This window comes from Lepidochelys kempii, chromosome 1 (genome assembly GCF_965140265.1).
Source record: "Lepidochelys kempii isolate rLepKem1 chromosome 1, rLepKem1.hap2, whole genome shotgun sequence".
In the NCBI taxonomy this organism is placed as follows: domain Eukaryota; kingdom Metazoa; phylum Chordata; order Testudines; family Cheloniidae; genus Lepidochelys; species Lepidochelys kempii.
The window spans coordinates 258,908,795-258,926,058 of NC_133256.1; the positions used below are offsets into that span (position 1 = coordinate 258,908,795).

At 43.1% G+C, this 17,264-nt stretch overlaps 1 protein-coding gene across 2 annotated transcripts in view; it reads left to right on the forward strand.

Annotated features, from left to right (window-relative positions):
* ADSL (adenylosuccinate lyase) overlaps nucleotides 1-15,219 on the forward strand; it is a 46,499-nt gene extending 31,280 nt beyond the window's left edge. For both annotated transcript variants that reach the window (XM_073327026.1, XM_073327032.1), the window contains 9 exons: nucleotides 6,441-6,612; nucleotides 6,939-6,985; nucleotides 7,507-7,597; nucleotides 9,399-9,468; nucleotides 10,630-10,777; nucleotides 11,414-11,504; nucleotides 12,068-12,157; nucleotides 14,539-14,715; nucleotides 15,083-15,219. In XM_073327026.1, coding sequence (XP_073183127.1) covers nucleotides 6,441-6,612; nucleotides 6,939-6,985; nucleotides 7,507-7,597; nucleotides 9,399-9,468; nucleotides 10,630-10,777; nucleotides 11,414-11,504; nucleotides 12,068-12,157; nucleotides 14,539-14,715; nucleotides 15,083-15,169 — 973 coding nt within the window. In that variant the 3' untranslated portion in view covers nucleotides 15,170-15,219. The remainder of the gene's footprint in view (nucleotides 1-6,440; nucleotides 6,613-6,938; nucleotides 6,986-7,506; nucleotides 7,598-9,398; nucleotides 9,469-10,629; nucleotides 10,778-11,413; nucleotides 11,505-12,067; nucleotides 12,158-14,538; nucleotides 14,716-15,082) is intronic.
* The last annotated feature ends 2,045 nt before the right edge of the window (nucleotides 15,220-17,264 follow it).

Here is a 17,264-nt window from a genome sequence, read left to right on the forward strand (position 1 = left end):
AGATAGGCATAGCGGTCGGTAGGTTTCCGGTATAGGGTGGTGGTTGTGACCATCACTTATTAGCACTGTAGTGTCCAGGAAGTGGATCTCTTGTGTGGACTGGTCCAGGCTGAGGTTGATGGTGGGATGGAAATTGTTGAAATCATGGTGGAATTCCTCAAGGGCTGCTTTTCCGTGGGTCCAGATGGTGAAGATGTCATCAGTGTAGCGCAAGTAGAGTAGGGGCATTAGGGGATGAGAGCTGAGGAAGCGTTGTTCTAAGCCAGCCATAAAAATGTGGGCATACTGTGGGGCCATGCGGGTACCCATAGCAATGCCGTTGATTTGATTTGAATACCTTGGTGTTCCCTAATTAGTACTGCAAGTGGTTCTAATGCCAGATTGAATGGGAGTGGGGAGAGGGAGCATCCATGTCTACTTCCCTAAAACAGAACAAAGGTGGAAAATATTACGCTGTTTCTTAGGGTACGAGAGTTGGGATTGAAACATAACAGCTCTATGAAATAAAGGGTTTCCCCAAGTCAAATGTATCCAGGGTAAGAAACAGATATTGCTAGTTCATTCTGTCACGGGCTTTCTCTGCATTGGGTGAAGTGATTGCATGGGAATTTGTAGCATGTTGATGGAATGCCATAACATTAATCAACTGATGTGTTATCTGAACCATGCCTTCTTTAACAAATCCCCCCTGATTTGAGGTGAACCCTATCAGTTGTTACTTTTTCAAGCCTCTTAGGCAATATTTTTGAAAGTATTTTTATATCCGTATTGATTAAAGAGATGAGTCTATAGCTGTTACACTTTTGCGCTTCCTTACCCGGTTTAATTAGTACAGTATTTAGTGCTTACCTCATAGTAGAAGGTAATGTACATCTTTGTAAATGTACAACAGCTTAGGGTCCAGAATTTCTTTGAGATTTTGATTGAATTCTATCAGTAGGCCATCAGGGCTCAGGGTCTTGCCGAGACCCATTTCTTTCCTGGCCTTGATTATTTCCTCTGATTGCAAGGAGAGGCCAGCCTGCCCAGCTGCTCTTCTGAGATCTGTGGGAGGTTAAGAGTTTTAACAAAATTATTCAGTTCTTCTGGGTCAAATGGAATTTCAAAAATTGATCACTGATTGTGATTAGCAGTAACCTGCCCTTGTTCTGATTTGATTGATACTATTCGGGACTTTAACCTCTCACTTTTAATCTGTATGTAAGAATTTTCCCTGCTCTCTCCCCCGACTCTCGGTATGTTTGAGTCTAAAATGAGCAAATTTGGCTCGTGCTGAAGTCAGTCTGTTTTCTTTATACTAGGGCTGCCAAGTGATTTAAAAAATAAATCGTGATTAATTGCACTGTTAAACAACAATAGAATCTCACTTATTTAAATATTTTTGGATGTTTTCTACATTTTCAAATATATTGATTTGAGTTACAACACAGAATACAAAGTGTACAGTGCTCACTTTATTTATTTATTTTTATTACAAATATTTGCGCTGTAAAAAACAAGAAATACTATTTTTCAGTTCACCTAATACAAGTACTGTAGTGCAGTCTATTTATCATAAAAGTTGAACTTTCAAATGTAAAATTATGTACAAAAAATAACTGCATTCAAAAATAAAACAATGTCAAACTTTATTGCCCGCAGTCCACTCAGTCATATTGCTTGTTCAACCAAACACTCAGACAAAAAGTTTGTTCACAATGTCACCTGCAAGTGAGAACAGGCGTTCACATGGCACTGTTGCAGCTGGCATCACGAGATATTTACATGCCAGCTGCGCTAAAGATTCACATGTCCATTCATTCTTCATCCACCATTCCAAAGGACATGCATCTAAGCTGCTGATAATCCAAAGCAGTGTGCACCGACACGTGTTCATTTTCATCATCTGAGTCAGATGCCACCAGCAGAAGGTTGATTTTCTTTTTTGGTGGTTTGGGTTCTGTAGTTTAGCATATCTGGCACGTAAATACCTTGCAATGCCAAATACTTTGCAATGCTGGTTACAAAAGTGCCATGCGAATGCCTGTTCTCACTTTCTGGTAACATTGTAAATAAGAAACGGGCAGTGTTATCTCCCGTAAATGTAAACAAACTTGTTTGTCTTAGCGATTAGCTGAACAAGTAGGACTGAGTGGACTTGTAGACTCTTAAGTTTTGCATTGTTTTGGTTTTTTTAGTACAATTTTATGTAACAAAAAAATCTACATTTGTAAGTTGCATTTTCTAGCTAAAGAGGTTGCACTACAGTACTTATATGAGGTAAATTGAAAAATACTGTTTCTTATTTTTATAGTGCAAATATTTGTAATAAAAAAATAATATAAAGTGAGCAGTGTACACTTCGTATTCTGTGTAACTGAAATCAGTATATTTGAAAATGTAGAAAAATATCCAAAAATATTTAATAAATTTCAATTGGTAGTCTATTGTTTAACAGTGCGATTAAAACTGCGATTAATCTCTTTTCTTTTTTTGAGTTAATCACATGAGTTAACGGTGATTAATTGACAACTCTACTTTTAAGTTAACACTGGTATATGGAGTGGGAAAGGCCATCGTTGTCTCCTTTTAAGAAAATTTTGTCTTCTTTAAAATGAACTGCAGTCATCCCTCTCAGGCAGAGGCCTTCTTTTTAGAAACTTTTTTTTCTCTCTTTAATTATTTTTTGACCCACACATACTCCCTGCTCCATTCCTTGTGGCCTTACCACTCAGTACTTTCAAGGCCTCTCTTTTACTTGCTAGTTATTTCTTTAACCAAACTTAAGCCAACTTTAAGTCTCTAATTTTATATTTGCTCTACAGAGGAGTAGTTAGCACATTCTAAATCCATAGCTGTAAGTCATTCAGTTAATTCCAGGAGCCAATCCTGGCTAGCTCTCTTCCTACCTACTGAGTAGGAAATTATCCTACCCCTAATAAAAACTTAGTGTATCCCTTAGGGTGGATCAGGATCACTCTGTGTCACTTGTTTTGAAGAACAACAAAATTTCTTCAGTGACAAACATTTTCAGAACTATATCTTTCAAAAGAAAAAGTACAGTCTCCATCTTCTTCAAGTCCAGTTTGTTTTGGGAGGGGAAGATTGTAGTAACGCTGGTGCATGATCAGAGGTCATGATAGACTTGATTTCATTATTAAGCAGTGAGTACATCAGAATCATAGAAATTAAGAAATCTGTGTGTGAATATGTGGAATGTGGGGAGAAAAAAAAAGCAAAATCTTTCATTGTGGTGGTCTGCAACCAACATACATCTTTTAACCCCAGTTCTTCCATATAATCTTCTGTAATGTTTTTAGCATGTGATTGTATATGTTGGGGCCGGCCTCATTTATCTAAAAAAAGTGTCAAACAGCTCATTAAAATCTCCTGCTATGATGATTGGTTCTAGTGGGATATTAATTTTGGAAAAAAACTTGTTTAAAAACAATTGGATCATCTTTATTTGATCTATATACATAATCATACAATAATTAGGGTATATAGAGTCAGAGATCATAGCCTTCACCACCAAAAATCTACCTTCCTTATCTTTATTTACATCCAGAATTTGTAAATTGAGTCTTTTGTGAAACACTATTGCTGGACCTTTGACTGTGGAGGAGAAATTGTTAAATATCCATTCTCTCCTAAATTTCTCTGCCTCTAAGCCATTAAGGTGGGTTTTCTATAGGAAGATAATATCTGCTTTTACTGTTTTTGGATTAGTGATAATTCTTTTTCTTTTTAATGGGTGATTGACCCTTTTGATGTTCCAAGAAACACAAAATATATTATTAGCCCTAAAGAGTGCTTTTAGGTCAAATATCTCTCTATCAGGTGCCTGAATAGTGTCATTGCTTGGGCCATTGTTAATTCCAGATCTAGGAAAGTTATATCTAAGTTCCCCCTCACCACACCAGGGACATGAAAGGGAATGGAAAGGGGACAGAGTAAGACAGATCAGTGAAGCTAAAAGATTGATCATTTCTTTTTCTCAGTTTTTCTAAGTTTTCCAAAACTACATAATAAAAAATACATAACTTAGGTCCTGTTTCAGTTTGAATAAGTCTAGGAGGACTTACGAACATGTGCCTTGTCACTCTCCTAAAACACCCCACCCCCAACAAAAAAAAAAAAACCATGGTGTAACTGGATTCTTTCTAACATTTTAAAGAATAAATAGTTTCATTTCAGGGGAGGGCATGGTTTCTGAAGGAAGATTAGCATCTAAACTGAAGAACAAGTCTATAGTCATTTAAATCATATTCTGGCATAACTGGATTATCTGTAGATGAGTTCATAAGTAGAACAGTTCTTAAACTTTTCCCACTAGAGCTTTGTCCATGTTGGATTATAGTGTGAATGCCATTGCTCAATAGTTAATTACATCAGCAATGTAAATCAACATAACATATATTTCAACTCATTTTCCAAAAATAAAAACTAAAGAAAAGAACCTGAACTAATACTACTGAAAAAAAACTGACACTCATACTAACACATTATCAGTAATTTGGTAAATCGTACCCAGCAATAATAACTATTCTTGGATAGGTTTCAGAGTAGCAGCCTTGTTAGTCTGTATCTGCAAAAAGAAAAGGAGCTTATGCTCAAATAAATTTGTTAGTCTCTAAGGTGCCACGAGTCCTCCTTTTCTTTCTTCTTGGATAACATTTTAGAAGATCACATTTCTTTACAGTTGGGGAATTGAAAAGATTCATCCTTAAACTGAAATTTTCATTACATTGTTTAGATCTGGAATCCTGTAGGTTTAGGGGAAATGGATTGAATATTTCCAGATTTACTATAAACCTGAAATATAGAAAATTAAATGGGGATGAAGGAAAGTAAAATTGTTGATGCAAGGAGGGGTTGAAAAAGGTTCCAGGGGGAGGGAAGGTGCCTCTAATAGAAAACAAAATCACACATCTCTGTTGAGCCTTGCCAATCCATGCATGTAAAGAGTCCCCACATCGGGTGAAGCTGTTTACTTGGAGTCAGGGTCTCAAAGGTGGGTGTACCCCAGTACATTGGAATCATCAGGGACAGGGAGGTAGGGTAGATGTAGGCAAAACAGGTGTGGCCCTATTGTAGCACTCCAACTTCCCAGCAGCAGCAGCTGGAACCCGTGCCTGCTTTCCGAGTCCAGCTGGAGCGCCAGCAGGGGCATAATTCAGTTAAAGATGAGATCCTTGTCCCCACCATCTTGCTCCCCAGCTGTCTCCCTCTGCTGGTGAAACCAGGGCACTTCAAAGAAATGACACCTGGGAAGGAGGAGATAAAATGGTGGATTTGCCCTGTACAGTTTGTTGTTAGATTGAGAACTGAATTCTCTCACTGCAGTGACTGATCTGCTAATGTTGTTTTAATGCATCCTGGCTGTATTTTCTATGGCGTGGATAGATCTATTGAATGTAGTCCTCTCTTTCCACCACGTCCTTAGTGTAATCAAGGAAGATCATCAGCCTATGTCCCTTTCATGTTAGGTTTTTCAGTTCAGAGGCTTTTTTAAGAATGAGTTCCTTAGTATTGCATGTTTAAAATCTAACAATTCTGGCCTGGGGCTTTGCATTTGGAGAGGGTTTGGATGCAAAGGAGAGGTGGGCTCTCAGTATCTAAGTTCTGATCAAGAGAGAGGAGAGAAAAGCACGGGCCACATGGTAGGTAAAAATTCCACAGGCCTCCCTTTTCCAGCCCTTGTGGGAAACCTACAATTCTCAGATTTTCTCCATGATCTTCCCTTGAGATAATTAACCTTACATGTAGTGCTTTAATAGTTTTTTCCTCTTCCTTTGGGTTATATTCATAGTACTGACTGTGTCTTCTAGTAAGGAGATTCTAGCTTCCTCTAGTCCTAATGCCAAGCCTTGCAGATTAGCTTGATGTGTGCTAGTAATGTATTTGATCTCCCTTATAGCTTCAGATAGGTTTCTTAAAATAGTCTGTTCACTCAATTTGTTTTAGCTAGTCCATAATTTAATCTCCTGTCAGAGGGGTGGCCTCTCCCTGGTCAGCCATTTTGGCTGCAAGAGGACTGTCTGACCGCTTCTGCTTTCTAGGATGTTGCAGGAAGTCTGGAGATGGACCAGCATCCATAATGGTATTAAATTTAAAGAGTTGTGGAATAAGATCTGATGAATATTTGATTTAAAGAAGCTATTCGTTTGATGCTGGTTGTGTATTTCAGGAGGTGGGGAAAGGAGCTGCAAAACTATACCACCACCATCCCCCTAGTGGCTCCCAGATGTCCGTATATTTAGCTTTTAAATCTCTTTTCCATAACCTGGCCTTTCAGTTTCTTCGTTACTGTCTCTTATCTCAGACCCTTCAAATTTGAAAGGAAGGAGTCATGATGGTTCTCGTTACAGTGGTATCTGAGTGCCTGCCTTCCTAGCGAGGCTGTGCAAAGACTGTGTGCAGGTGGTGACACAATGACAATCTGCCTTGGTTACACTCAGGCCTGCACAGCTAACCACAGTGGGGAAACGCTGCTGCCTGTGGATCCAGGACCTGTGCATGGACCTGCGGAACCTGGAGCGGGCTCGAGACGACTTGCGATTTCGTGGTGTAAAAGGCACCACTGGCACCCAAGCCAGCTTCTTGCAGCTGTTAGAGGGAGATCATGATAAAGTGAGTCATCAATCCAGTGATCAAAATTCCCAGTAAGCGGGTTGAGAAGATTGACTTTGTGGGGGAGGAGAGGGTCTAGGTCGAATAAGCATGGACACAGTGGGTCACTATGAAGGTTCATTGGCAGAGCTCTGGGAGAGCAGAATTGTAATGGTGGGGGTGCTTCAGGACAGGGTTGAGGTGTGCTGGCAGAGCTCTAAGTGGGTTCAGAAGGGTGGGGGAGTTGAAGCCTTTGTATTTTTGTCCTCTGTCAGTATCCCTTGAACCCTGCATGTTTGACGCTTCAATCGCTACTTTCTGAGATTCCTGTCTGTTTTTCTCCTGAGGTGGAGGAGCTGGACAGGCTGGTGACTGTGAAGGCAGGATTTAAGCGGTATGTGAAAAGCTTGCTTATTTTGAACTCTAAAATATGCCAAGGAGAATTAATAGCCTGACACCTTCTCCCACTGTCCACAGCAACACAGGTTCTTCTATCCAGCTAACTTCCTTCCACTCTGTTGGGCTTACATTTAGAGAGCACTTTCACCTGATTCTGTTCCTTTCCAACCCACACTCCACAATGTAGCTCTGCGAAGGAAACTCCACCTCCCAACTAGGTCTCTGTTTCTACTTCTCTCCCTTACACATTTTTCACCCTGTCAAAGTATGGGCTCCTGTTCTTCCTCCCTTGTCGCTGCATGCCAGCCCAAGGAGCACAGCAGCATGAATCAAGTGTCCCATCAAATGTGAATGAGAAGCCAGGAAGTCAAGTGAAGTATTGCAGGTCAAGCCACACATTGGTGTTAGCCAGGCAGAGCTCTGCAGCATTTGTGCCCCTGCAGCATGCATTCTCACTCAGTCCTATTTTAATGGTGCTGGTGTCCAGAGGGCTTTATCTTTGGTTTTTGTTTCCAGAGCTTATCTCGTCACAGGGCAGACCTACAGCCGCAAAGTGGATGTTGAAGTCCTATCTGTGCTAGCCAGTCTAGCAGCATCCATACACAAGGTGAGGTCCTTGTCTCCAAACTCAGTATGGAAGGGAAACATTGTCAGTCTAAGGGGGTTGGGGAGGGAGATCCTGATGTAGAACACTTTCCACAGGAAACATGAGTTGGAGTTCAGTGCTTAAATGTTCTCTGCTCTACCAGACTATTTCTTCACTGGATGTTTTGTCTCAGATATCAGAGCACCAGGAGAATCCCATACCTGTTTTCTTATTTGAGAGTGGTGGAAAGGGTAAGCACCTTTCTGTATACGGTGCTATAAAATCCCTCCTGGCCAGAGGCAAAACCCTTTCACCTGTAAAGGGTTAAGAAGCTAAGATAACCTCGCTGGCACCTGACCCAAAATGACCAATGAGGGGACAAGATACTTTCAAATCTGGAGGGGGGGGGACGGACAAAGGGTTCGTCTGTCTGGATGATGCGTTTGCCAGGAACAGATCAGGAATGCAGCCTCACAACTCCTGTTAAATTAGTAAGTAATCTAGCTAGAAATGCGTTAGATTTCCTTTTGTTTAATGGCTGGTAAAATAAGCTGTGCTGGATGGAATGTATATTCCTGTTTTTGTGTCTTTTTGTAACTTAAGGTTTTGCGTAGAGGGATTCTCTGTGTTGAATCTGATTATCCTGTAAGGTATTTTACCATCCTGATTTTACAGAGGTGATTCATTTACCTTTTCTTTAATTAAAATTCTTCTTTTAAGAACCTGATTGATTTTCTCATTGTTCTTAAGATCCAAGCGTTTGGGTCTGTGTTCACCTGTACCAATTGGTGAGGATTATTATCAAGCCTTCCCCAGGAAAGGGGCTTGGGGGGGATATTTTGGGGGAAGATGTCTCCAAGTGGGCTCTTTCCCTGTTCTGTGTTTAAAACGCTTGGTGGTGGCAGCATACAGTTTCAGGACAAGGCAAAGTTTGTACCTTGGGGAAGTTTTTAACCTAAGCTGGTAAGAATAAGTTTAGGGGGCCTTTCATGCAGGTCCCCACATCTGTACCCTAGAGTTCAGAGTGGGGAAGGAACTTTGACAGCAAGTAACATTAATTCACTTAGAAAGACTCTAAGGGGGGAGATCCCAAGCAAGATAGCAATCAAATTTGTGTTAAAGCTAATCCAGTTAGAATAAATGCCCTCTCTAATGGAACATGTTTTAAAATCTCACCATTTCCTCCCGCAGTACGTTCCTCCCATTGAATTGCTTCTCTCGCGGAGATACATCCTTGTGGGATTTTTCCTCTTTGATTATCCCCACGCTCTCCCTTGCCTGCACTTCTGACTTGTGGTAGTTTATCCTGTCTTATTTAGACTGTATGTTCTCTGGTCAGTGAACATGTCAGTGTTTAAGCACAATGTGGACTTAAATTAGTAAACATTGATACATAATTTATCTTCTCTCCCTTGACTGTTACTGAGTCTTGTCATATCTCAGTAGGACAAACATCCCTTCCTTCTTCCCGATTCTTTTGACTTGAGCTCTTTAAGTATAAATTAGGAAGTTTCAGAAAAATTGCAACCCCTATGGAAATTGGCCTCTGTCTTCTCTGAGGTGCTACCCTGTCAGGAAACCTGATTGCAGCTTTCTGGTTGTCTAATGTGGATATTGATGTGATTAATTTGTAATATTGATTGAACCTTAATTTTTTCATAAGAAGTCTGAAGCCTTAATTTTGGAGTTGCTCGCTTTTTGAAGGGAATTATTTTCTTTCCCCCAAGCTACTCCATGGACATAAACACACAGTGTCCTCGGACACACTACCTAATACCAGTGAGGACAGCTTTGTTCATTTGCTCTTGTTGCTTTTTTTTAGATCTGTACTGACATCCGCCTTCTGGCCAACCTCAAGGAGATAGAGGAGCCTTTCGAGACAGACCAGATTGGTAAGAGTGGCAGATGTTGATTCGTAATACATGTTCCAGTTAGCTTATCTTTTTGTTTGTCTCGGTGATCTCCGCACCAGCGCCTTCATCCCAGCAACAATAATGATGTCACTGGCATAAATTGCTTTTAATTAAAAAGTTAATTTTTTTAATCTGTCTGTGCCTGTCTAACAATTTATTAACAAGCAAAATCCAATGTTATGCCCAAATAAGTCAAAGTGCAGAAATAATAATGCCCTTGCTCCCCACCCCAGCACAGATGAGGGCCTGATTCTGAGAGGAGCGGAGCACTCTCCACTCCCATTAAAGTTAATTGGCTCAGTATTGCTGTCATTTGTATATTAACAAACTTGGAAGAGTAAAACCAGGCTGGAGCCTTGTACTGAAATCAGTCCCTGATGTAGCTGTGATGTATATAGAGAAGGGGAGAGAACTCCAGAGCTGTGAAGCTGGAACTGAGAAGGCCCAGCCACCCAAGTTGATGTTGTAGGATGAGTCAGCATTTTTGATCCTCACCCACGTCCGTTACCTCAGCCATACTAGAGCGACAGGCTTTTTAAATATTGACAGGTCGTTTTTTAAATATTGAATCCTCAGACTTTCAGTCACTATCGCTGCAGGTTGCTGACTTTCATGGGTAGGCCATTGAGCAGACATGCAAAATACAGCACACTAAAGTAGCTCATCCTCATTTTTCTTTTATATTGATAAAGTAATCTTTCAGGGTTAGGAGTTAAGGCCCCCACTTTCTCCTCTGCAGGTACAGATACAGTTCTGGTTCGGGGGAGGTGGTTTCGAAAAGACCTGCATAGTATGATGCAGTGTTGGTCCCAGAGTATTAGACAAGGTAGTATTAGACAAGGTAGGGGAGGCAATATCTTTTATTGGGCCAACTTCTGCTGGTAAGAGAGACAAGCTTTTGAGCTTGAAGAGATCCGTACAAGCTCAAAAGCTTGTCTCTTTCACCTCAGAAGTTGGTCCAATAAAAGATATTACCTCTCCCACTTTGTGGCTCTGCATAGTATGAATCAGACTGAAAAGTGAACAATGGATTTTTTTTTCTCTTGGGAAGGCCAGTATCTTTGATCTCTCCTCTTCTGTGTGTTTTGTCTCCTGCCCTCTTTTTACCATCCCCTCTCCCCATATTTTTCTTGCCTGCAGGTTCCAGCGCCATGCCTTACAAGAGGAATCCAATGCGTTCAGAGCGCTGCTGCAGCCTGGCTCGCCACCTGATGACTCTGGTCCTGAATCCACTCCATACAGCCTCCGTGCAGTGGTTTGAGCGCACCTTGGATGACAGCGCGAACAGGTCCATCCACGTGCTCCACAGCTGGCCAAGGGGAGGGTAGTGAGCAGAGAAATCCTAGTTTTTGATGAAATAAAGGAAGAGGCTGGCTTTAGAGGCTTAAAACTGGTTTGGGGTAAATGTTCTCCTCTCACTCAATGCAGTGCTTAGAAAGGGCTTGTAGGGAACAATACACTGACACATTTAGAATATAGTATTTTTAATCTACACCCCTCAATTCTGAATCTCATGCTGGCAGACACCACTTTATGAAAAGCAACATCATTAGAGGACATTGGGAGTCCAGCAACAGAGGCTGTAAACTGACTTCTCTCTTTGAGTAAGGCAATAATCAATGTTTTACACAGTAAAGATCCTCTGAAAAGGAGAACAGCAGTACCTGGGAATGGTGCAGTAGCCATGGGTAAGGGTAACACACTGCTCTTCTTGTCCTGGCCTGTCCCAACAGCAGGTGCTGTAGGTTGCTCCTAGCTTCCCCAGTTCTGGCCTGTCCCAGGAGGAAGTGCCTATAAAGAATAGTTCTGGCTGTTGGGAGGGGGAGTTGCCATCTAGAGAGACGTGTGCAGGTGCTAGGGGTTGAGTTAGGCTGCCTCATTCTTTTTTGCTAACCCAGACACCCTGGTTACGTTTGTTTCACAGGCGTGTGTGTCTGGCTGAGGCTTTCCTCACAGCTGACATCATACTGAGCACGCTGCAGAATATCTCCGAAGGACTTGTGGTGTACCCCAAGGTAAAGTAACAGAACTTATGTGCAGTCCTGCATCCCCGTTAGCACTGCGAGCCTGCAGAAGAAGCCATCCCACTCAGAGCATTGAATTCTTATCTGCTGGCTCAGTGATTATTCCTAAGGGCTGCCGAGCCAAGCTGTCCAGTTTCTCACCATGGCACTTTTCTTTGCTCTACAAAAATCAGAGGGCTCTTGAAGAAATTAAAACACAACAAACTTAAAACAGATCAAAGAAAATACTGTTTTCTGAGGTACACGACTAACTTGTGGAACTTGCTGCCACAGGATATGGTTGAACGAGCTCTCTTACTAAGATTCAAGAAAGTGTAGGCAATTACATGAATGTGACTCACACCTGCAGTAACATTAGCTAGGATGAAATTTCAACATTTCAGTCTTATTATGTTTATTTCTAGATTGGGTCTGGAAAAGGTGGCTTTTGTTTTGTTTTTCCCCATTGTACAATTTGGGGCATCATGGGGCAGGAGTATGGCAGGAAATACCTGATCGGATCTACTGATTGTCCACTCCAGTGTGGTAGTGTCTGTTTCTTTTCATTTTTTTAGGTGATTGAGAGGCGGATCCGACAGGAGCTGCCCTTCATGGCCACAGAGAATATCATCATGGCCATGGTGAAAGCAGGGGGTAATCGCCAGGTATGTACCCAGTTAGGAGGGTCTGATGCTCACTACCAGGCATCATACTCTTGAGGAATGGGGGTATATAAAAATTTGGAATTATTTTCCCTCTCTCCGTTGGCAACTCCTTGGTCTACCAGAGCTGTTAATCTTATGATTATGTTGCAGGGCCAGTCTTCTCCCAGTCATTTGGGAAGGGAGCAGCTTGGGGGAATTCTTATTCATTGTTAGAAGCTCTGTGGGAGGGATATCTATCCACCTGTGATGTAGCGAGCTGTCCATTATTTATTATATTAGATTATGACAGCAGACTCTAATTCTTAATTGGTGGTTGCAAAGGCACCTAGTGCAGGATGGACGATTGTTTCTGGAACAAGTATGGCAAATTGAATACCTTTTGAAAACGAAAACGCTGGGGGAAATTACTGCTATAATGAAGATGCTAAATAAGGCTGTACCGAATGCCCATCCAGGTGACACCTCACTAGATACCTGCCCCACAAAATCAGTATAGTGCTTTTTTCATTACTCTTTACGATCCTTCAGCCAGTTTTTAATCTAGGAGACAGGCTTCATATCAGATCCATTTGATTTGAGTCTCTGTCTCACAGCAAGTGTTACTGAATATTCTAATACAATCCGAACACCATGACTGTATGTTCCCATCATCACTAGCTTTGTAGTTCAGTCTAAATCAGGTAATCAGCTTGCTTGGCAGGATTCATTCTTAATAAATTCATGCTGCTTATATTTCCACTTGCCTCTAGACAATAATTTCCCCCTAAATATTAGTTTCACCGTTTTATTATTGACAGAAATTAGACTTGCAGGTTGATAATAGTGAGTGGGATTTTCAGGTTGTTTAAGTGAGTTAGGAGCTTTCAATTGGACTTGTGTTCCTAACTCACTTAGACATTCCTGAACACTCCTCCCCTCCAGTTTGGCTTGGGCCAGTGTACTTGCTTTTTGTAACTTACTTAATTCCCTTAAGGGGCTGTTTAATTGCAGTGTAGACGTCTGGGGTCTGGCTGGAACCCAGGCTCTGAGACCCTCTCTCCTGGCAGGGTCCTAGAACCCAGGTGAAGTCCAAAATCTATGCTGCAATTAGACAGCCCCGCAAGCCCGAGTCAGCTGACATGGGCCAGCCCTGGGTTTTTAATTGCAGTGTAGACATACCCTTGGAGCTAACTTTATTCTTATTTATTAGTGAGCCTACCTTCTCTCTAGTACTATTTAGCTATAGTTAAATACAGTTATAATAAAATCTCCTGTTGTTCCCATTAAATCCTTGGACTAACTTCAACTTGTTCTGCTTTTGTGCTCTCTTTAATCCAAGTGATCTCCCACAGATCCTACCAGGGATGATCTTCTCTTTCCAAGCGAGGAGATGGGGACTCATTTGCCTGTATGGTGCTGGCACCATCACCCTCACCTCTGGACCCCATATAGAGTGCTCTAGATCTGCAGTGGGGAACTGAGCGGTCCACTGGAGGAGCAAGCGGGCCATTGGCAGTATGGGGGTGGGAAGGGCATTCGTCAAAAATAGTCATCTTAGGTGGTGGAGTCTGTTGACATGGCTCCACTGGAGCTACGTGGGTGGGGATGAAGGCCAGTGTGGAGGTACAGGGTCTTTGTGCAGACACCCGTGCCTGGCATTGGTTTTCCTAGGTTTGGAGACTGGCTGGCGCAGCCTTTTCCATTCAGGGGCATTTCTTTAAGGGAATCCTTATGGATGTTACCTCCCCCAGTGCCCCATCCTGTAGTATTTTCCTTGGAGGGGATATTTGGGGCCCTTTTTTTTTATTTTTTTCCAAATAAACCTTAACTCACTTTGGGTAACTGTGTTCTCCCTGCTTGCTAAGCTGGACAGTTTTCTTCTCTTCCTTTCCAAATTTGCAAATGTTTTGTGCTGTTAAACTTCTGCAATGTACCCTGCACCTCAGGGGCAATTAGTGGTGGATAAGGAATTCCTGCTTGCCCGGTTTATAGAATGCTTTGGGAACAGTCGTGATGATTTTCCAGCAACAGACCATAGATGGGTTAGAATTACTAACAGTATCCCACAGTGTGTTCCTAAGGAAGGGCTTGAGGGAGTGGAAAGAGTTCACCATCTTATTTTGTGGGTGTAGTATAACTAAACAAGGAATGTATTTATAATTCAGACCCTTCACCTCAGGGGGAAAAGTTTAAAGGATGCACTGTGCAGCGCACGTGTGCGCACACTGTGCTGTGGTGAAGCGGTGATTGGCCTTAAATAGCTATGATACAAACTTTAGCTGTTTCATTCCTATGCTATGGAATACAACAGCCTATGACCAACCTCTACCCTCCATACACCAGTGAGTCAGCTGGCTTGAGGTGTGCTGTGAGTAACGTGATGATGGCTCTCTTCCCCCTAGGATTGCCATGAGAAGATACGCATTCTTTCCCAGCAGGCAGCTGCTGTTGTGAAACAGGAAGGGGGGGATAATGACCTCATTGCTCGGATCCGTGCTGACCCCTACTTCAGCCCCATCCAGGGACAACTGGAGAGCCTCTTGGAGCCTACCTCCTTCACTGGACGTGCTTCCCAGCAGGTGAGGTTGCAGGAAGCAACTTAAGGTGTTATGGGGCATCATGCCATAAATTATCCAAACCATGTCCCTTTATGTGTCTGAGACAATCCACTTTCTGTATCTCTGCCACTTTCTCTACAGGACTGGATCTCTGCCCATCCTTCTAAAGGAAGGAGGGGTTACCACTTTCTTAGCCACATAAGGCATCCCTTCCCTTTTCTGTCCATCTCAGTTCCCTTCTATCTCCCCCGTAGTCTTCGATCGTTGATTTGCTGGGTGATTGGGTCTGTGAGACTGAGACCTTGGGGCCCCAAGCTGGAGCTGAATGAAGCACAGAGAAGAACCCATTTGGTTTTCTAACTTTCCCTTCTTCTTTCTCCTTGAGCAGGTGGCGAGGTTCCTGAAGGAGGAAGCTTGCCCAATGCTGATCCCATACCAAAGCAAGATGGGTGTGAAAATGGAACTGGCACTTTAGATATGGATGTATAGGGGTGTGAGAGATATTAAAAGCCTTAATAAACCAAATCTATTTACTGTGTCTGTACTTGTAGGTGTCTGTACCCTGGGTGTGACATAGCCACCCCAGGGCTCACACTCACGCTTCCCAGATATGTGGTGGCACTGCTTATTCTGGGTCTGCTGTATAGCCAGCCACCCTCTCCTTTGTGTTGGGGTTGCTGGGAGGAGGTTGGCATAATGCCCACGTTTGTTCTGGTTTTGCAATGACCAAACTAGAGTGACAACTCCATCACACACATTCTCCTCTCTTCTTATGATATGTTTCAAGCGGATTAAGTAGGCAGTACTAGGGACTCGGTTGCATCTACAAATTTATCATCAGTTGAAGGGCCTGGGCAAAGGGAAACCCCAGCTTTCTTGTCTCATTTGTCTGCTGTTAAACTATTGTCCACAGAGGTGCCAAGGTATTGGTGGGAGCTGTTTCCTTGGAAGTGGCTGTGGGAGGACTATGATTTTGATTTCGTCACTTAACACCTGCTTTGGCTAGATGATTAGGAGTAGTGAAGGGAGACAGCCTGGGCCTGATTACTCTTCATCATAGTCATGGTCCTCGACAATACCTGTGACACAATCCAGCCATAACATGTCTGTGCTGTACCAGAATCTCTGGCTGTAGTGTATAATAATCATACGTGAAAGATGTGGAGTGGGGTACCAACCAAGGTGACCCTTACGTCCAGGCCCAGTGGCTGTTGGCTTTAAGGATGAGCAGTGCTGCTCAGAATCACTGGTTATGGTAGGAGCTGTTGAAATGCAACCAAAAGAACATACAAGGATACAAAAATCATTTGTCTACCAAGAACGTGTTCCCTTATGGTGAGAAAAGAGAGGGTAGGGACTCTCACAGATGCAAAAGAATTTCAGGGAGTTGCTAGTTTTTTCTGTGTCTGTATGTTTTTCTGTTTGTAACGTGTTTTTTATAGACCAAACTCTCCTTGACTTCAGAAAAGCTGTCTGATCCTCCACCAATTTCTGAAACCTCATTCTTCTTTGAGTGCTGTCTCTGTGGGTACTCCACTCTCTGTGTCGGTGCGTTCCGGCGCCATTGATTGGAGATTTTCTGTAGTAGTGCCTGGTCGGGGTACAGGCGCTCAGTTGGTATCTCCCATATCGTTGGAATCTTCCTGAGCAACTGCAACCCGCGTCCCCCTCAGTTCCTTCTCAACCGCCCCCGGCTGAAGATGGGACTTGGGGCAGTGCTGCTACTTTTCCCTGGTCTCTGTAGGAAAAAAGTATCAAAGAATATAGAAATAATTATTAGTTACATCCCAGTTTCCCTTCCTTTAGTGTAGTTACATAGTTAGTTACTTAGTTTAAAAAAAAATAAAAAAACTTTTCGCTTCAGGCTTGTCTCCTGCTGAGACACTCTCCCCTGCCATTTCTAGTTCACAATGCCAGGGGCTTCAGGATTCAAAAAGTGTTTCCTGTCAGGACTCCATGCCACAGTCTGATGGGCACTCACATTGTGTGAAGTGCCTCAGGGAAACCCACATTCCCGCGAAGTGCCTTCACCGTACAAGCCTCAAGTCAAGGGCTCGGCACAACAGGGACCTGCGACTTAAAATGTGTCTGATGGAAAAATCCTTGCAGCCGCTTTTGGAGACGGGGAAAGTTAAACCCGCTCCTACACGCTCCCCGGCCAGATCCGAACCAGTGGGGAGAGTTGCTTCACCCTCTTTGGAGCAGAGGCAAGAGGCACAGCAGTCTCATGGGAGAGAATCCGACAAGGGTAAAGGGTCTCCCATGAGATCCTTACCCTCTGTGCTGACAGCACCACAGGCAGGCACCTCAGCCCTTTCTAAAGCCTCAGCCACGGCTCCCACAGACCGCAGAGGCAGGAACCCGACTTCCCGTTCCGGGAAGGTCTCTGCGGCACTGAGCGCCTCAGCGCTAAAAATAGCCACGGTGCCGACTGCACGCTCTGCCCTGGTGCCAGGAAGAATGTCGGCACCAAGCCTGCCTCCTGCCCCAGCAGCGGACCCCCTGCAGAGCACCTCCAACAGACCCGCGGCACCTCTGACACTTCCTCTTTCAGTTGCTAATGCGCTAGA